This window comes from Bacillus rossius, chromosome 16, assembly GCF_032445375.1.
Source record: "Bacillus rossius redtenbacheri isolate Brsri chromosome 16, Brsri_v3, whole genome shotgun sequence".
Classification (NCBI taxonomy): domain Eukaryota; kingdom Metazoa; phylum Arthropoda; class Insecta; order Phasmatodea; family Bacillidae; genus Bacillus; species Bacillus rossius.
Window position 1 is genome coordinate 18,073,663 of NC_086343.1, and position 18,762 is coordinate 18,092,424.

The 18,762-nt window shown below is 36.6% G+C and overlaps 1 protein-coding gene across 3 annotated transcripts in view; it reads right to left on the minus strand.

Moving 5' to 3' along the window:
- Positions 1-4,244: 4,244 nt before the first annotated feature.
- Positions 4,245-18,762, minus strand: part of LOC134540402 (putative ferric-chelate reductase 1 homolog) — a 116,589-nt gene continuing 102,071 nt past the window's right edge. For all 3 annotated transcript variants that reach the window (XM_063383117.1, XM_063383115.1, XM_063383116.1), the window contains 5 exons: positions 18,034-18,266; positions 13,185-13,428; positions 10,619-10,731; positions 8,111-8,227; positions 4,245-6,794 (listed from right to left, as the gene is read on the minus strand). In XM_063383117.1, the coding sequence (XP_063239187.1) occupies positions 6,651-6,794; positions 8,111-8,227; positions 10,619-10,731; positions 13,185-13,428; positions 18,034-18,266 (851 nt within the window). In that variant the 3' untranslated portion in view covers positions 4,245-6,650. The remainder of the gene's footprint in view (positions 6,795-8,110; positions 8,228-10,618; positions 10,732-13,184; positions 13,429-18,033; positions 18,267-18,762) is intronic.

Sequence of the window (18,762 nt, forward strand, 5' to 3'; positions counted from 1 at the left end):
AATGGCAGCACAAAATAAAAACTACCTTGACCACGGACATGCATCACAAGGCGGGAAGACACCACTTGACGAAAGTCGCATGCCGCAAGTTAGCAAAATGCCATGCGTTTGAGGTATGTAATTCAAATGATGCAGTTACAAAAGAGTTAAGTAGTGAGAGCCACACAATTGAAATATTTTCTGTGCTATCACGAACGAAAACGTTAAGTGCGACAAAAGTCTTCCGCGTCATGTTTGGTGAACGTACCAGCTAAAACAGTTTATTTTCTAGAAATTATGCCATCGTGCAACTGGCTGGTATGTGTTTAGTGCAAATGTGTATTTCTGTTAGCCCCATTCATAGAAATAAGAATGCACAAAAAATTACTTAAATTTTTTTTACATTGAAATGTGACAGAAAATTCATCTTTTTAGTAACCATACAAATTTTTGGTTTTTTTTATGACCTTTAAATTAATGTTAATTTAAAAATATTGTATTCAATAGTTGTTGTAAGGGTGGAGGATGTGCTTAAAAGGGTTACTGCGATAAAATGATGGGTACCACCGTATGTATAAAGGCCCACACACCCGGCAAAACTATCCTCGAAAGGCCTGACGTTGCTTGTGAGGGGAAACCTTACTGCGATAAACATCAATTACCTTAACCTGGCCTGTATTAAGTGCCAGGCGTGCTTGATGCACAAGTAGAAAGTGGGCTCATGAGGTGTCTACGTGCCTGATGTCTGCGGGAAGCTAACACACGGCCAAAAATGTACACGTAAATTCGACAGAGGCATGTTTGATTGTACATTGTTTTTCTTTGAACAAACAGTACACACACAGATAAAATTCCTCATGGCATGATCGTCTTAGGTAAAGTTCTGTGTACCTTTGTGACTGAACAAAGATAATAGCATTATATTTTAAAAAAATCCCTCACGGATATGTCCTGAGAACATTAAAAAAGAGTTTGGTACAAATCAAAAGTCGAAACAGTGATGGCAAGTGATGAATTTCTCGGGGTGCTGAAGCTTTCTACCTCTGGGGGGATGATGACTCCAGACTGGGACCCGCTAATCCACGATGGGTGCTGATGTGAGCATTCACACCAAAATTACGCCCATTTAAAAGATTTAATAGCGTACCTAACTGCATGAAATGCGTCGTTCAACTTAACCTTGAAAGCATGAAAATATTTCTTTCGTGAAGTATGCGATTTTTGTCAAATGATGTCTTCCTTACCTTGTGGTGCATGAAATGAACACATAAAATTGTCTTAAAAAGTGTACTCTAGCATACACAGAACCCTTGTCATATGCAATAATTACTATAAAATATTTTAATATTTCCACCCTTTGTTTGCACTATTTTCAATGTATTAAATATATATTTCAGCATTTAATCATGTCTGCTGAAAAATACATAACCCTTGGGGAGTGAAAGAAAATGAAAAATCGTTAATATAAGTATTGTGACAGGCGCGTGGCCATGAGTCTACTGTCTGTACCGCAGCGTGCTATTCACAGCATCAACGTGCGTCAGCTAGGACGAGGGGTAGGAGGAGTGAGGAAACACACGGGCTCTGCAGGCGGAACTCCTAGTCGACGTCAGAGTCAAGAAGTCTCTGATGATGGGCCCTTGCAAAAAAAAAAAAAAGAAAACTATTGAAATGCTTGGCTCCTGGGTAGCCTCGATCACTAACATATTACTCTTACGAGGCGGCAATGGTCGTTAGTTCAACCCCTTCTACATAACGTGTACCGAGTGTCAGAAGAAAACACGCGATTTGTAAACAGCTCAAGATATCTGAGTACAGACAGTATTTAAGTATACGCTCTGTCTTTGTATTTCTATTTGGCATGAAAATGCTGATACAGATTTGGGAAAGCACTCAAGAGGCTTTGCAATTACCCTTCATCTTCATTTCACTGCCATATAATATTGTGGCTAGCTGTCAGTAGCTAGTTGCCCTGTGCACATTGAGAAGACTGCACACCAGTTCATAGCCTTGTGCTAAAAGCACCCGTGAGTATCACACTTATAATCCAGCCTCACGAACACAAATACACCCACTATTGAAGGTCCCATTGGCTCAAGCCTCTGAGCATTAGAAGTGTTACGTAAAAAGATACTTATTACACTTTGTAAGAACAAAAACTTATCGTTATAACTAATAAGCCTATTTCCCACGAAACCCATTCTCTTCTCAAATAATTCCATTCATAATTTCATTCAAATACTTTTTTGTTTCTGTCAAGAAAGTTTTACTTTTTTGCTGAATAACTGTGATTTTAAAAGTGTAAGATAAGCAAAGCTACTATTAATCAGAATTCTGTTTTCTTGTCCACATGTAAATTGTTTGTATAAAAACACTTTTACCTAAAACCACAATTTTTAACAATGGTATACTAGTATCTGAAATTCTACAGCTCAGCAAAGTGCTAGTTTTGTAAATTGACATTTAGTAACAAAGGTATTCACAGAGAAATTATTATTAATTTCAAATAATTTCTCTGTTATAAGATTCTGTCTGGTATACCTTCCTCCTATTGTGCAGTTTCAGTCTGTTTGGGGTATCAGGAGATTATAAGATGCATGGAGGTGATGCCTGGTTATACCTCTTCTCTCATCCTAGTTCCCTGATACAATCACCTCAACTTTCTGCTATTTTAGCTTTAAATAAATAACCCATATTTTGCAGTTTGTCGGTTTGGGGTATCAGGAGATTATAAGATGCATGGAGGTGATGCCTGGTTATACCTCTTCTCTCATCCTAGTTCCCTAATACAATCACCTCAACTTTCTGCTATTTTAGCTTTAAATAACCCATATTTTGCAGTTTGTCGGTTTGGGGTATCAGGAGATTATAAGATGCATGGAGGTGATGCCTGGTTATACCTCTTCTCTCATCCTAGTTCCCTGATACAATCACACCAACTTTTTGAAATATTTTAGCTTTTAAATATCCCATATTTGGCAGTTTTTTCGGTTTGGGGTATCAGGAGATTATAAGATGCATGGAGGTGATGCCTGGTTATACCTCTTCTCTTATCCTAATTCCCTGATACAATTGCACCAACTTTTTGAAATATTTTAGCTTAAATAACCCATATTTTGCAGTTTGTCGGTTTGGGGTATCAGGAGATTATAAAGATGCATGGAGGTAATCAATTATTTTTTGACATATAAGCCACTATGTAAATAATCATTTAAAAATACCCCATAATAACTACTCATTATAGCGAAAGGTTTTTAACTATGAATTTTTTTTTCTATCTTCATTTCCTCATCATTAGTAATAAATAGTTAAAGTATATTTATATAAATTTAACACTATACATCTCTTGCATTTGTTCTGTCACAAATATGTTACACAGATATTTATGTTATGTGTTATTTATGTAATGGGTGTGAAATATAATGAAGATTTTATAATTGTTATCAGTTGCATGACTTTTTACAGCAATTATATCGCTCTAAGTAAATATTTCTTGAAATAATTTGTGACAGAACATCAAATGCAAGAGAGGTTTATAGTTGAATTTACAGAACTAGCCCTTTAATAATAGAATTGATGAGAAAATAAGATTTTTGAAAACTGGGTTGCGTTTCTTAAACGTCAAATTTTAATCAGAAATGTATTATTGATAGTGGAATAACAAAAACTTGTTCACTTACCTTTTAATACAAATTTTTATTAAAAAAAAGTTCCAATCATGTGATAAAACATGGTATGTTCACACGTACAATTTAATTAAATTCACTTATGTATATGCATTACATAGTTGCTAACTTAATCTTGTTTATTTCCTCAAGAAGCACCATTTTCAAGAAATTATATAAAATGTAGACATTTTTGGAAGGTCTGGTTTCTTATGGGGACACGTGATTTAATTAACGGACTTTTGCTTAATGGGAAATTTCTTCCAAAAAGGTAACCTGTTCGTTAATCGAATACTTCCTGTACTTAGAAGGTTATAGCAATTTTTAAATGTATAGCACAAACTTAATCATATGAGAATAGTTTTTTATAGATATCTATTATTTTGAAGTCTTTCTTTTTTTGTATACAACATACCAATGAATACCTTAAAATGAATTTTCAAATACTAGTGAAGAAAATAGTCCTTAAAAAACTGTAAAATACACAAATAAACAAAACAAAAATGTTTGTGCAAACTATGCAAAAAAGAATTTGTGGTTCATTTTGAGGTAAGAGCAGGAAATTGGGGTGATAGAGGAGGAGGAAATCAATCTCTAAACAACTTTTCACAGAATCAATTTTATTCATGATTCAAAATATAGGTCCAGAAAAATCAGAACTTACTTTTGCGTTATCATACAAAAAAAACATTGAAAGACTTATCACTAACAAAGTTGGTCCTGAAAAACAGTCTGACACTTACATAAATCAATATTATTGGCATTGTTATTTGCGTGTCTACAATACTTGCAGTCAGTGGCGTAGCCAGGATTTGTGTATTGGGGGGTGTTAAGGAGCATCCCCCCCCCCCCCCCCCCGTATTAAAGCGGGGGGTCTGGGGGGTCCTCCCCTGGGAAAATTTGGATTTTAAGGTAAATAGTGCTATTTTAGCAGTTTTTGGTTCTTAAATTTAAATATTGTAATGGTAAAAATTGTATTAATTTTAATATGAAATTTGTTTGAGTGATTAATAAGAAATTAATTAAAGATTTGGTGCTAAGGGGGGGTTTGAACCCCTAAAAAAAAAACCTGGCTACGCCCCTGCTTGCAGTGACGCCTCTGTGATTTTGGGTTCACCCAAGTGTACAGTAAACTCCCATTATCTGTGTTCGGTGAGACCGCAGAAGGTCCGAAACAACCAAAAAATGGCTGTAAACCCATACAAAAAAAAATTGTTGGCATTGTGCTGACCACAAGCCACACTGACATGCAAGTTTTCAGCATGTCTTACTTTAACTGCCCCACGCACACGGTGTGCAGAGCTTCAGAAACAACCACGTGATTTGAAAACTGCTCGAGATGCTAGAGTGGTGTTCTGCCAGCCTCAAATTCAAATGCATCCCTGCCTAGGCGGGCCCCTGAAATAATTACATATTTTTAGGCTGCACTACTTGAAGAGGCCATCTAGCATTCATAGGTCGTCATCCGAAACTCTACACCATGTTTTGTTTGTGTACACTATATATGTTTGAGAGTTTCAATCAATGGTGATATTAAACATTAAACATAAACATAGCTTCACATGATGCTGAACATGTAATTTGAATTTTCGATAAATAAATAATAATTACTGAAGAACTGAATCATTTGAAAGTTTTCAGTACACAATATTCAGAGAGTTTGCTGTTGTATTGCTACATCAGCAGTGCACCATTCATTGTTTCAAACAACCAAACTCAGAATTTTTAACGATGAAAAATTTTTTTTTCAGTTGCAACAGATATCATTTACCAATTAATAACACAATTGTTTTTCAAATAAATGTGTATCTAACAACAGTTTTATCAGACAACTGTAATTTACTTTCACAAATGTTTGCTATACCAATCAGCCTGCTTACTTTACTAACAATGCTAATTGTGTTGGATTGAAGATACAAGTAATTTCTTAAAGAATTAATTCATTATGTCCAATAAAATATAAAATAGTTGGCCTTATTCAACTAAGGCAGGATTAAAAATTAAAATATAATACAAATATATATATATTTTTTATAGAACTATATTAATAGGTGGAAATTTATCAATCAGAATATGTTCTCAGTATATATTGCACAATCTAGTTTCATAAAAAATATTACATTTTTATTTCAGTCCTCAAACAAATCACTATGTATTTAACATAACAATGCATGGTTTATGTCCGAACTATTGTATCCCATTTATTTAAAATGTATTTAAAATATTTACATTAATTTTTATAATAAGAAATAAATACAACTGAATAAGTGGTGATGTGGTACTGAATTCACACAGATGAAGTTATATGAATGAATGAATTATAACTAAGCCGTGGTACTGCATTTATAGGTATTAATAATACTGAGTGTAATATTTACATTGATTGGTCCAGTAACGATTTGCTTCAATTCATACATAAACTACAAAAAAAAAAAAAACTAAGTACCCAGTCTTGGAATCAACTAACATGTTCTTACAGTACCAGCACGTTGCGACAAAATGCAAACAGTTTGCCTGTACACCTTTGTACTTGTCTCTTAAGTCTAGTATATCATCTATCAGCAAACCATTAAGTGAAGTACCTACAGATTAGAAAATGTACATCCATAAAATATTGTACAGAAAACCTCATTTTATGACTTAAATATCCAAACAATAACTCTTAAATACACATTGTATGCTGAACTTTTTTCAGCCAGTAAAATATGAGAAAATTATGTACATCCAAATTATTTACAAACTAAAACAATGATGTTGTGTATAATCAAGCTCTGTGATTGTTATCTGTACACAATTTTGAGCTGTGGAATGTGTTTCATGATTTACTCACTGATTAAGCGTGCTAAAACACAGCAAAAACACAGTCAAGAATGAAAGTTATTTCAGACGCAACTACTGGACTCTTCACTGCAGTATCTGCGAAGCACAGGAGAGAAAAATCTCCCGTGCATCGTGAAGAATCCCACCCTCGCCCTTTGGAGTTTTCAAACTGGCGCCCGGTGTAAATCACTCTCCGTAGAACGCCTTCTCGACGACGTTTTTCCACTGCTTTTCGATCGGGGCCAGCACTACCACCACGATGAGGGCCACAGTGAGCAGGATCACCACCAGCAGGTAAATCCCCAGGAAAAACTTCCGCAGGCCAGCCAACTGAAACACCACAAACAAGAAATGAGTCGCCAACTCAGGTCATGTTTGTTCATTTATTATTATAACAAACAACAACTAGGTTAAACATACTATATGTTTCAACTATAAAAGACAAATTGAATATGGATTTATAATAAAATGAAAATATTTTAAAAGGAAATTTGGTGTGATAATTTTATAAATACTTTTCCTTGTATTGCATCAAGAGCACCATATAATAATATTCAATTATTATTTTTAAACAAACTTAACAATGACGCCACCTTGGTTTCAACCATTTTTGCCATCAAATTTCGCATATAATTAAAAATTAAAATTTTTGGCTCTATTTGACCAGAGTACATAATTGATAGAATGTCTTTTTAATTACTGTAGTGCCCGACTGCTACAAATAGTTCCTCCTGTGAAATTATAATTGGTGGTTAGAATTTATACTTATTTCCTTCCAGAATATATACAACTGTAATGATATTGTCAAAAGACACCATTTCATGGTCTTAAAATAATCAACAAATAAAAAAATAAAAATAAATTAAATTTTCTATAATTATTGATTGTATACAAAATAAGATTTTTAAAGTTAGCAAGCCGGGTGGTTTCACTCTGGCAAAGGTAAGGGCCATTTTCTCTGTACTGCAATCCAAGTGAGACAGACTACGGATGTGAAATACAATCCCTGACTGGTATTGGCTGCTCTCATTCAAGCATAGATTCAACGCAGGGCCGTATTTACGCGCAGGCTATCTGGGCTGTAGCCTATGGGACCGCACCACAAATGGGGGCCCGCACCACACAACATGAAAAAAAAGATTATACTGCGATGTGGATCTTCTTATATTCTTAAAATACGCGACACAGTGTCCAGTTGTTTTGTGTGGATTAATTGCGCCAAACTAAACTCTTCTGTGGAAAGCTGATATATGAGTTGTGTCCGCATTTATAAATTTTCGATTATTTTCATTGGTTTTGGTGTCACTTAATTCCTTAACCTCTAAATACTGTTTGGTTAAATTGTCTCGTTTGATAATAAACTAATTTCTTTCAAAATAGAAAATTGATCAAAACTATGAGTTTTGTGGGTCAGTTAAAATAAACTAGCCACCCAGACCCAGGCAAGAGGCACTGGAAGGGGATACTCCTTCCCCTTAGAGAGGGCCCGCACCACAGACTCGGCCTAGGGGCCCACAGGCAGTGAATCCGGCCCTGATTCAAAGGTCGCCAGGCTTGTGGGACGCGCGCGTGCGGGGTGTGTACCGGCGGATGTCCCGACGGTGGCCACCTGTATCGGCCACGCGGCACAGACCGGCGGCACTTACCGGCGCGTCCCGTTTGCCGTCCATCGCGCTGAGCGGGACGCGACTCGAGGTCATGTCCTTCATGGCGAAGCTGTTCACTCTCGAGTTCATGGTGCGATCGCTCACGCAGCCTGAAATCTGAACACAGAAGAAATTTTTTATTTAGTCACTTGCTGTGCCCGGCCCACAAGTTTCTGAGGCTGTCTGGTTAAATGGAAAAGAAAGAAAATAGAAAGCACACAATAATCTTTTTTGTAATTTTTTTGAAGTAGGTACATTTAGGCTATACAAAGCATCTTAATCTCTCTATATAGTATGTCCCTCTATATATAAAATCTCTCTCTACACACATATCACTCTTTCTCTTAGTGAAGTTTTAATTGTTTTCTTATTAGAACATCAGGTTTATTTTCATCCCTTGCAATAATTGTTTGTATTATCAAAAAAAAAAAATTCAGACAAAAGTTTTAGATGAAAATTATATGATTTACAAACATTTTGAACTGATTTGATGATGTGCTTTTTAAGGAATATATGATTTATTTTTTTGTATTTTAACCCCTTTTTATCCACCCTTTGCAGTGGTTGGTTGTATCGGAAATTTTTTTCAGACAAATGATTTGGGTAATATTTGTAGGGTTTGTGAACAATTAGAACCAATAGAGTTGGGTTTATTGTCAACCCCTGTTTATTCCACCCCTTGCAGTAATGGTAGGCTGTATAAAAAAATAACTTCAGATAAAAGTTGTAGACAATAATTCATAGTTTTGCAATAAATTAGAATAAATTTAATAGTGTCCATGGTACAGATGTGATAAATTTATTTTTAATTCTACTCCTGTTTTTTCAACTCCCTATAGCAATGGTTCATCTAACTAAAAATCATTTCAGATAAAAGTTTTAGATAAGATTTACACACAATCTGAACGGATTTGATGGTGAAATTACTAAGGTAGCTATGAATTTATTTTTTTTATTTTAACCCCTCTTTATCCGCCCTTTGCAGCAATGGTTAGTTGTATCTAAAATTATTTCAGACAAAAGTTTTAAATAATATTTATAAGGTTTACAAACAATTTGAACGATTTAATATTGTAATTACTAAAGGAGTTATTAAAGTGTTTGTTCTTCAACCCTTGTTATTTTCCACCACTTGCAGTAATAGTTGGGTCATATTAAAAAATTTTCAGACAAAAGTTGTAGAATATAATTTATGGTTTTACAATAAATTAGAACGGATTTAGTAGTGTACATGATATGGAATTTGCGTTTTTTTTTAAACTACCCTTTTTTAAATCCCATTTCTGCAATGGTTTGTTTTATCAAAAATTGTTATGGACAAATGTTTTAGATAAAGTGATACCATTTAAAACAAACTTGAACAGATTCGATAGTGTGCTTACTAAGGGCGTTATGAATATTTTTTGTCCTCCAACTTATTTTTTCCACCTCTTGCAGTTATGGTTGGATGTATCAAAAATGTATTACGATTAAAGTTTTTGGTATTACCTCTACGAGTTATAACACATGTAATATTCCTCATATTATAGGAGTTATAGCGAATTTTCTTTTTTTCAGAAAACATTCCCCATTTCTACCCCTTTGGTCGGATATGGCCCATTAACAAACTCGACCAAGATTTCCCAAGATTATATTTTATGTATCAGTTTGGAAGTATTCGTAAAAGATTACGCCCATTATTGTGTTCATAAACATGTGTGTGTGTGTGATGTGTGAGTATGTGAGTGTAGAGTGTGAGTGAGTGTGTGTGAGTGAGTGTGTGTCTCTCTCTCTAACTCTATAAACTTTTGGTTTGACGATGGTTTTGGGGTCCATGGACCATGAAATGAAAAAGAATATATATAAAAATTTTCTGAAAGTCACACCATGGTAATAGCTGCAATAAATAATATTTGTTTATGAGTTTAAGAAAGTGCACCAGCTAACAAACATTGCATACTGGGACACCGCTCCAGCTGAACTATCAATGATAAGGCATTTGCGTGACCCTGCTTCATTCAACACCATACATGTTTGAAACAGAAGAAAGTGGACAATTTTTTGTTAAGAAATGATGTGAAAAGTAATTTTTATAGTTTTTTTTATCATTTAATAAACAGTATAGGGCATGTAATATGGGTATTTATGATACAAAATTTAGTTGTTTTTTTTGTGATAAAGTAGGTCTGCATATTCTTACTACCAATATTACACGGATTATGTGTATTTTCGGTTCAGATTACCTTTGGTCCCGGTTAGTTTGGATGGACGAGGTTTAACTTTACTTCAAAACTGACGTTATGTCTCCTTGTATGCAATTTTTTAAAACTGGTTCATTCGGCTCTTGTGATCAAACAATTTTGCAGTAGTTTGTTTAATACAAACCTCGTTATTAAAAAAATGCCCAAAATTATGCCTTTTCAAGTTTCTATTGGCAAGGCTTGACTGTGTTTTGAGGACCTGTGTGTTCGACCAGCCCATCTCTAGTAAATACCAGCAGCATGCCAACGACCAAACGGCTCGACTTACAGACAGTATGAGATGCACCACCACGTAGAACACAATGTAGGCCACCAGGATCCAGTACATCCACTTTGGCAACTCTGCCTTCGACAGCTCAGTGGCGAAGAAGATTGTTACGACTGCAAAACAGAAAATTTAAACATTCATTACATTACTTATTGATTCTTTGTCATCTTTCACATCACGTTTGTACTTGCTATTATTGGTTTTATTATTTGACAATAAGTATTTTGTGTAAAAGAATTTAGTATCCTGGTATTATACACAAAATACATTTTTTATTTATTGATCTTTATTTATTTATGTTTGTAACAGCTCTACCTGAGGTGAAACCACAGCAGGTAGGCACATCCGCAGTTGGCCAACACGCGAAAACAAGCATTTCCAGATACTTACGGTGACCAAAACAAAAAAAAATAACTGGTACAAGAGAAACACAAACATACACAATGGTATAAAAAACATAAAATTTAAAGATAGCAAAATCAAAACATTAATAAGAAAAACCCTCATGGCAGAAAAGACCGGCACCTACAGTCCCTATGGTTTTGCTGGTTATAAAAGCATTATTTATAATTCTAACTTTGAACACTTGTAGCAGTTGGGACCGAGCACTCGGGGCGGGGAAGCCGAGGGAAAGAGCAGGCGGCCTCTAAGGGAGTAAAGAGGGGTTCGCTCTGACGTCCCAACCCAGCCGAACCGCGAAACCGAAGTTGCCAGTATTTTCTGCCGCGCTGAAAAAGAAAACCTGCATCATCATAATTTAAGAAAACAAAAAAGTTTAGAATTATAACTATTGTATGCACCATTAAAGTAAATTCTCAAAAAAGTCAAGGACATTACTCATCACAGCTGTAAAACAGAATGGTTGTAGCAATAAGTTAAAAATATCCCTAGAGTACATGCACTCTTATAGAACAGTACAGCCAACAAAGTGTACAGTGACGTAACACTTCAGACAGTATCATTAAGGTCTTGTCACATCTTCCGCTACTTGGTGACAGAAGAAATCTGAAGTACCTCGCCCCTTGTTAGGCTCGTGTGATGCTTCTATTAAACAAACCAGATCAAAGGTTTTTTTTTTTTAAATATTAAATTTGACATTGTCAGGAAATTTGTGATCCGTTTTATTTGAAGCTTTGAATGTGATGTGAAGTTTTACATCTGTGAAGCTTTGCACAAGTGAAGAATTACAGTTCTGCTTTTATCAATACATAAAAAAATTTGTATGCGTGGTTATTTTATCATTTCTGTTGAATGGTGTTTAGCAGGGGCGCAACAACTAAATTTCCAAAGGGGGGGCAATATACCTTTTTATAAAGAATCATCGATCCCCCTATTGAAGTGGGGGTCCGGGGGTCCTCCCACGGGAAAATTTGTATTTCAAGGTGGAAAATGGTGTTATTTAAGCAGTTATATTATCTAAAAATTGATTACACAGCACTTTCTTTGCCCCCGTTTGCCCCCACTTCAAGGTTTCAGAGGGGGGCAAAATACCCTTGCCCCCCCCCCCCCTGTTGTTGTGCCCCTGGTATTCAGAGCCATAATGTTTTTATAATGAACACAAATATTACCAATGTTAAATTATCATTTTTTTTACTTCATTCCAGAATTTTATAAAATATAAGTATTCAATGCTGAGAAAAAATATTCACAATTCAATTTTACTTTGCCAATATTTTAAACATTCAATTTAATGTTCCCTTTGCATTAAAAAACTAGTATTCCAGTTTTTAAAAAAAGAACTAAAAATAAAACAATTTAATTTTGTCTCTAGGAATCACATTCATGCACACCATAAGACACCCGTAAAGAAAAAGTGATAATGTTTGTGCCAAATACGAGACTCTACAAAATAAAATAAATATTGAAAAAAACTTATATGTTAAGTTTTTTAGAAAAGGTCTACCTTCAAACTATCATGAGGAAATACAAGCATAGCTTGAATTCTTGAATTCTTGAAGATCAATACTTTTACAGCACACCTAATAAGCCAAACTAGAAGAACCAATTTGAAATTTACCAAGATTACTATGCCATAACACAGCCAATAAGTCCCACAATATTTCTGACATGTCATTAGTTTCGCTGCTTCCATGATAAAAAAAATAACATTCCGTAACAGAGCCATTAATAGGGGGGTAAGGCAGGAAGGGGCATGCCTAGGGTCCAAGCCTGGTTGGGTTCCGAAATATTTTTTTATGCTTGTGTTTACCCTGATGAGACAAAAATTTACAATTTGATTGAAAAAGGTTACAAGTCGTGCACTTTTTCCTTTACGTTTGCCGTTTTGCGGGGCTTGAAAAATTGTAAATAAAGTGATCATTTGCCCCGGAGCACTTAGTTTCTCTCGACGCCCACGGTGCGTAATTCTGTGACAGGACGTCCAAGTTGGTGATATCCTACAGGTGGTTCAAAATAACTTGGCAGCACTGCCACGTTTGGAACAGTGGCCCCAGAGCAGGAGCGAACACTGTGGGATTCCCAGTAGGAGCGCCAGTGGAATCGCGTTTTTTCATTCCCCTTTCACAGTTATGATTTTGCAATGAGGGGCTTTTTTGTTCCCACGTACTTGCGAGGATGTGCGTGACGTTGCCCACGAGCCAGTGCAGCCAGTTGAAGACGGGCCTCTTGCGGGAGCCGGGGTGCGGGCGGAACGCCGCCCCGATGGGCTGGAAGAAGGCCAGGACGGTGGTGACGCAGCCCACGATGGCGTGGGGGTTGTCGGCCGAGGACCACGCCTGCAGCTCCACGAAGATGACCACGAACCCGGCCATGGTGAGCCCCCACGTGGCCAGCATGCACACCCGGTGCCACTGCGGGAGCAAGCACCGTTCCCCAGCGTGAGCCACACTTCCCACGACTAACCCGACTTTCCCCCCTGTTCACCCTGTCCCGCTGGCAGAGGTCGGGTAGGCCTCCCAGGGGCGTAGCCAGGGGGGGTTTAGGGGTTCAAATCCCTACCCCCCCCCCCCCCCAGCACCAAATCTTTAATTAATTTCTTATTCATCACTTAAACAAATTTCATATTAAAATTAATAAAAAATGTTACCATTACAATGTTTAAATTTAAGAACCGAAAACTGCTAAAATAGCAATATTTTTTTACACCTTAAAATCCAAATTTTCCCTGAGGGAGGACCCCCGGACCCCCCGCTTTAAAACCAAGGGGCCATGCTTCTTAACACCCCCCCATACACAAATCCTGGCTACGCCACTGAGGCCTCCACCAGACCACGGGTTCACTGGGTGATTTGAGGCGCCAGCAATGCTGCGTTTTTTGAGCTTAGGGAAGCAGCCACTTGTCTGGTCAGCTGAGTGAGGCATGGGGGGTCGCAGTGGTGTCTATGCTGGGATGGGTAGCCTCAGAGCCCTGGACATAGCTGGACCTCTAACACCTTTCCGGTTTGCGTGTACGGCGTATCCGTACCCACGCCCGTGGGGGCCCCAGACCGGTAGGGCCTAATGGCCAAGAGGGCTGGGTTATCGAACAAAAATTACCTTTATGGTGTTTTCTCCCTGTCCCATCTTAGCACATCATCAGACTGGAAAGATAACAGATACTTTACAATACACAGTCTGCACCTTTATCCTTTTTCACCTAACCAACACTACTATCCTGAAGAGAAATAAAAGACAGCAAAAAATTTTTTTTTTTATCAATTTCTGTTATTTTATTGTGTTTCAAATTAATACACCATTGTCTGTATCCCTTGCGTTTAATTATTATTAGTGTTATGGATCATTAATGGCCCATGAATTTATGATTAAAATTTGTATCAAGTTTAACATAGTAAGAAATTACATAGTAGCCTATTTAAAAATTGCTGATAGATACTGTTTTACAACCAAGGTTTTGTCAAATTCCCTTTTTCTTTTTTTGCAGGTTTTTGAAGACATCTTTTAAGTTCCCTGAGTTTTTCCTGTCTGGGGGAACCCTAGTGAGAGAGACAGACAGAGCACAACGGTACAACAGGCAGTACAACATCTGCAGTGGAGATCAAGCCTCAAATTTTGGGAGGGGCGGATGACCAGGAACAAGATTATGTGGTGAATTGAGATAAAACTGAAATAACACCGAAATTCACCATTCAGCACCAAATTGTAAATAAAAACATTAATAGTCAGCAATTTGACAAAACTTAACTTTAAAAAACAAACTTTTATCATAGTTAATTCAATGAATGTAACTGATGTAACATGAATTTTGTACCAGAATGAATGACATAAACTGTTTGATATTGCATCTCTTACGTAGTAATAACAATTAACATGATTTTACGTAAATGATGGCACATGTTCCAAACACACAAATATTTGCCAATTTATTTTTATTTATCTGAGTAGTTCTGTTCTGAATACTTATTATTATTATTATTATTATTATTATTATTATTACTAATTATTTACTGTATATATACATCAAGTGTCAATTAAAAAAAACTATTTTGGTGAAATAAGTATTAAGAAATATTTTAGTATCATATTTGTTGAATAATATACTTTTTTTTAACAACATGTAAACATACAAAAAAATAACACCGCAATTTCCAGTTTTAACAAAGAAATGGTTCTAAAAAAAAAACCACAAAATCTTGTTACTAAAAATAATATGCTAATAATACTTAAAAATCGACACTTAAAAGGTTATTTCAATGCAGTTATAGAACCTTGAAAATAGTGGTGCACCGATATGACTTTACCGATTACCGATTCGATTACAGATTATGAGAGCAATAATCGGCAGATACCGATTCAGTTACCGATTATAATGAACAAATTTTTTTTAAGTGTAATAATGCACACAAATTTTTTTATTCCCATGTGAATTTAATAACAAGATTAGGTAAAATTGAGAATACAGTTATAATAACAGTATAAAAATATATAAAATACACTATTAAGTCATTGAAAGGGGAAATTAAATTAACTTCTATTTAAATATTTGTTTTTGTAAACAACTTGAACTACAGTCTAATAATTGTAATTTACAATGGGTAAGTTTTTGTTGCGGAAAACTAGCATTATTATCGACTATCACATAAGGTTGCATCAAGAAATTACCGTTTAACAATGTAAACATGCTGCTTTATTTTGTTCACTTGAGTTTATAGAAAAATGTTTCCACACTTCACTTTTTTTCTCCCTACTCGCCATCTCACTATAATTATATAAAAATGACTAAAAACCAATTCTAGCACATGTGATTTTATTTATGTTGACTGAATATATAAAATTATAAATACTTTTTCACTTTTCACGTCACATACAAATAACAAACGGATAATGTTACCAAAGACACCCATTACGAGTTTGTAAAACGCAGTGATAAAAACTAGAAGGTATCGGGACCACGATTTTGAACCGCTACTACGACTCGAAAAGATCGATTGTCATAGAATCCACTGCAACTGTTTGTGGTATTTTGATTGCGTGCCATCTATTTTACTTCTCTGGCTATACGTAATGTACAAGGCCACTAAACAAAAGACGAAACGTAAATAAATGTGTAGAAAAAATGCATTTTTTATTGTTTGAGGCAATGAGATTTATTAAACTTAACGAAATATCTGTAATTATGATATGACACAGTTAGATGAATTTTGTAATATATACAAATATTACCGTATTTCGCCCTAAAATGTGTAACAAAATATTACACGGTAAAAACCTACTTAATTACGCCGGGACGTAAATAATCGGCAAAGTAATCGTTAAGATAATCGCCGATTACGATTAATCGGTAAGTACCCATAATCGCCGATTACGATTCATCGGTATCCGCATCGGTGCACCACTACTTGAAAACAATATCACTTAAAATGTAGAATTTCACCTTTTCACAAAAAAAACTGACTTCAAAGATCAGGTGCAGTCAGTAGATTATTTTTGATTTGATACAGTTTTTTTCGATGTGTAACAATTTAGCTATCCATACACGGCATTTGGTGTGAGTAATTTCGTGAATGTGATGGAAGTGTAGTGTAACAATCACGGTGCTGCCACCTGTGGCGGATATCGCGAACCGAAGTTCACACAGACAAAGAGAAACTTAAAAAATATTAACTGTTAATGAAATGAAACAAGATGGGCAGTAATACAATAAAATTCCTTGTCAAAAATCGGGCCAAAAGTCAGGGCTTAGTATTTTTTCAAGTCTTTTTTTTGCTTTTATTGGAGCCGTTTCATTATACAGTTTAAAATTTTTGTCTGCTATCAAAGGATTCGATAGTCAACATAGCTGCTCCAGCCGCGAATATATATATTTTTTTGTTGTTGTTTTTTATGTTTTGCTTTTATGAATGCTCAATATTAATATTATGCGTGGGTTATTTTATAACCATTAAAAATTACTAAAGTTAAACATATAAATTTTTTTTTTGCTTCGCCGAGAACCAATATTCGCAATCAGATTTGACTTTGTGAATATTTTAAACATTCAACTTGATGTTCGCTTCGTAGTATTCGCACAGACGTAGAAGGAAACACTGTACTGAAATGAAAACTGACAGTGACGATGAACTCTCGAGTGAAAAAAAAAAAAAAAAAAAAAAAAACCTAAACTCGCCGGCTGTGCAGTTGTACGGCCGAGGTCAACGGCCGGAATCCACACTGCGGAACGTGTGGAAGCACAGAGTACCCGGGACCTTTGAATATAACACATACTGAATAGAAGTTGCCAGCCCAGGTTAAAATTTCTAATACGGTTTTGAGGTGGTTGGTTAATTCACCGCCGCAATCGCCACCATCTCTAGGGCCATCGACTTGAGGCGGTCCCTAGCGGACAAATTTCAGAACTCTTCGAACACCCCTTCCCCACCCCTCCCTCAAACACGCGTCGTCCCCCACCCACCCTCTACCCCCACCTCTCATCCCTACACAGTTTTGTGACGCACAAACTCCTATTTGAACGACCTCGAGCTGCAGTGAATGTTTGGTTGTGGGTGGGGGGTGCGGGTGAATGACAGCGGGCGGCAGTGCCGCGCTCTAACGTGCAAACAACAACCTAAGACGGTACAGGGCGTTACGGCAGCGCACTGCAGCGGTGAAGTTCCCAAGCTGCTCATCATATGCTCCTGAAATCCTATCCACTCGCGACTTCTATACAGTACATATATCGCACCCTGAGTACAAGACTATCGTAACTCAAAAATCAGTGCAATACTATCACAACTCAGATGCCATAGTATTGCACATATTCTCATATAATGTTTTCCAGAGTGTAACACTACATTATTTGCCATAAGTCCCTTAAATTAAATATAATATTGTGATAGTCTTGCAGTGCCTAGATAATGATATTTTCCTGCTTATGGTAAAAATATCTCATAAGCACAATTTTTTGAGTTACGATAGTCTTGAACTCAGGGTGCGATATATGTTCAAAGCTCGGACGGAAGAACCTGGGCGCGAGAGCTCACCGCGAACCAGATGTCCTTGCCGCACAGCTGGCTGCCCGACCACGTCTGCTTGTAGTAGCGAGCGAGCAGGATGCCCACGCTCGCCGCCCCGATCCACGCGGCCACCATGAGCGCCCCGTGCAGCCGGATCAGCAGCTTGGACGACTCGGAGAAGTCGCACACCTCCGACAGGTAGCAGCTCTCGCCCGAGCCCCCGTACGCCCGGTTGTGGAAGCCCGGGCCGGTCCCGTTCTCTGCGGCACGACCACAACCTTCAGGGTACAGCTTCTTAGTTTTTTTAATTTTTTCGATTCTCAGGAAATGGCAACATTCCCATAAGCTGGGCTTGAACTATCGTTGATTGACCTCCTTTCCTCACGAGCACATCATGATGGCGTAGTGTAACCAGACCCCCACACATCATTCTGTGGGCCCTCCCGTTGGCTAGAAGTCACGATGCCGCCTCCCTCCCCTCCCCTTTTTTTTTCTAACAGAGAGATAAAAAAATATATATATTTTTTTTCCTTTATGTATATTGTTTTAGTTATATATATATATATATATTTTTTAACCTTTTCACAATTATTTTTTAAAACACATTAAAACTAGTTTTAAGTCAGTGTTTCGATTGTCAACCAATAAAATGATTTTGAATAATGGCAAATAAATGAGTGTAGAGTGTTCTGCACTGTCAACATGGTGTCACGTCAATTGGTGGTGGTTTCGTTACTCACAGTTGTAGATTCAGAA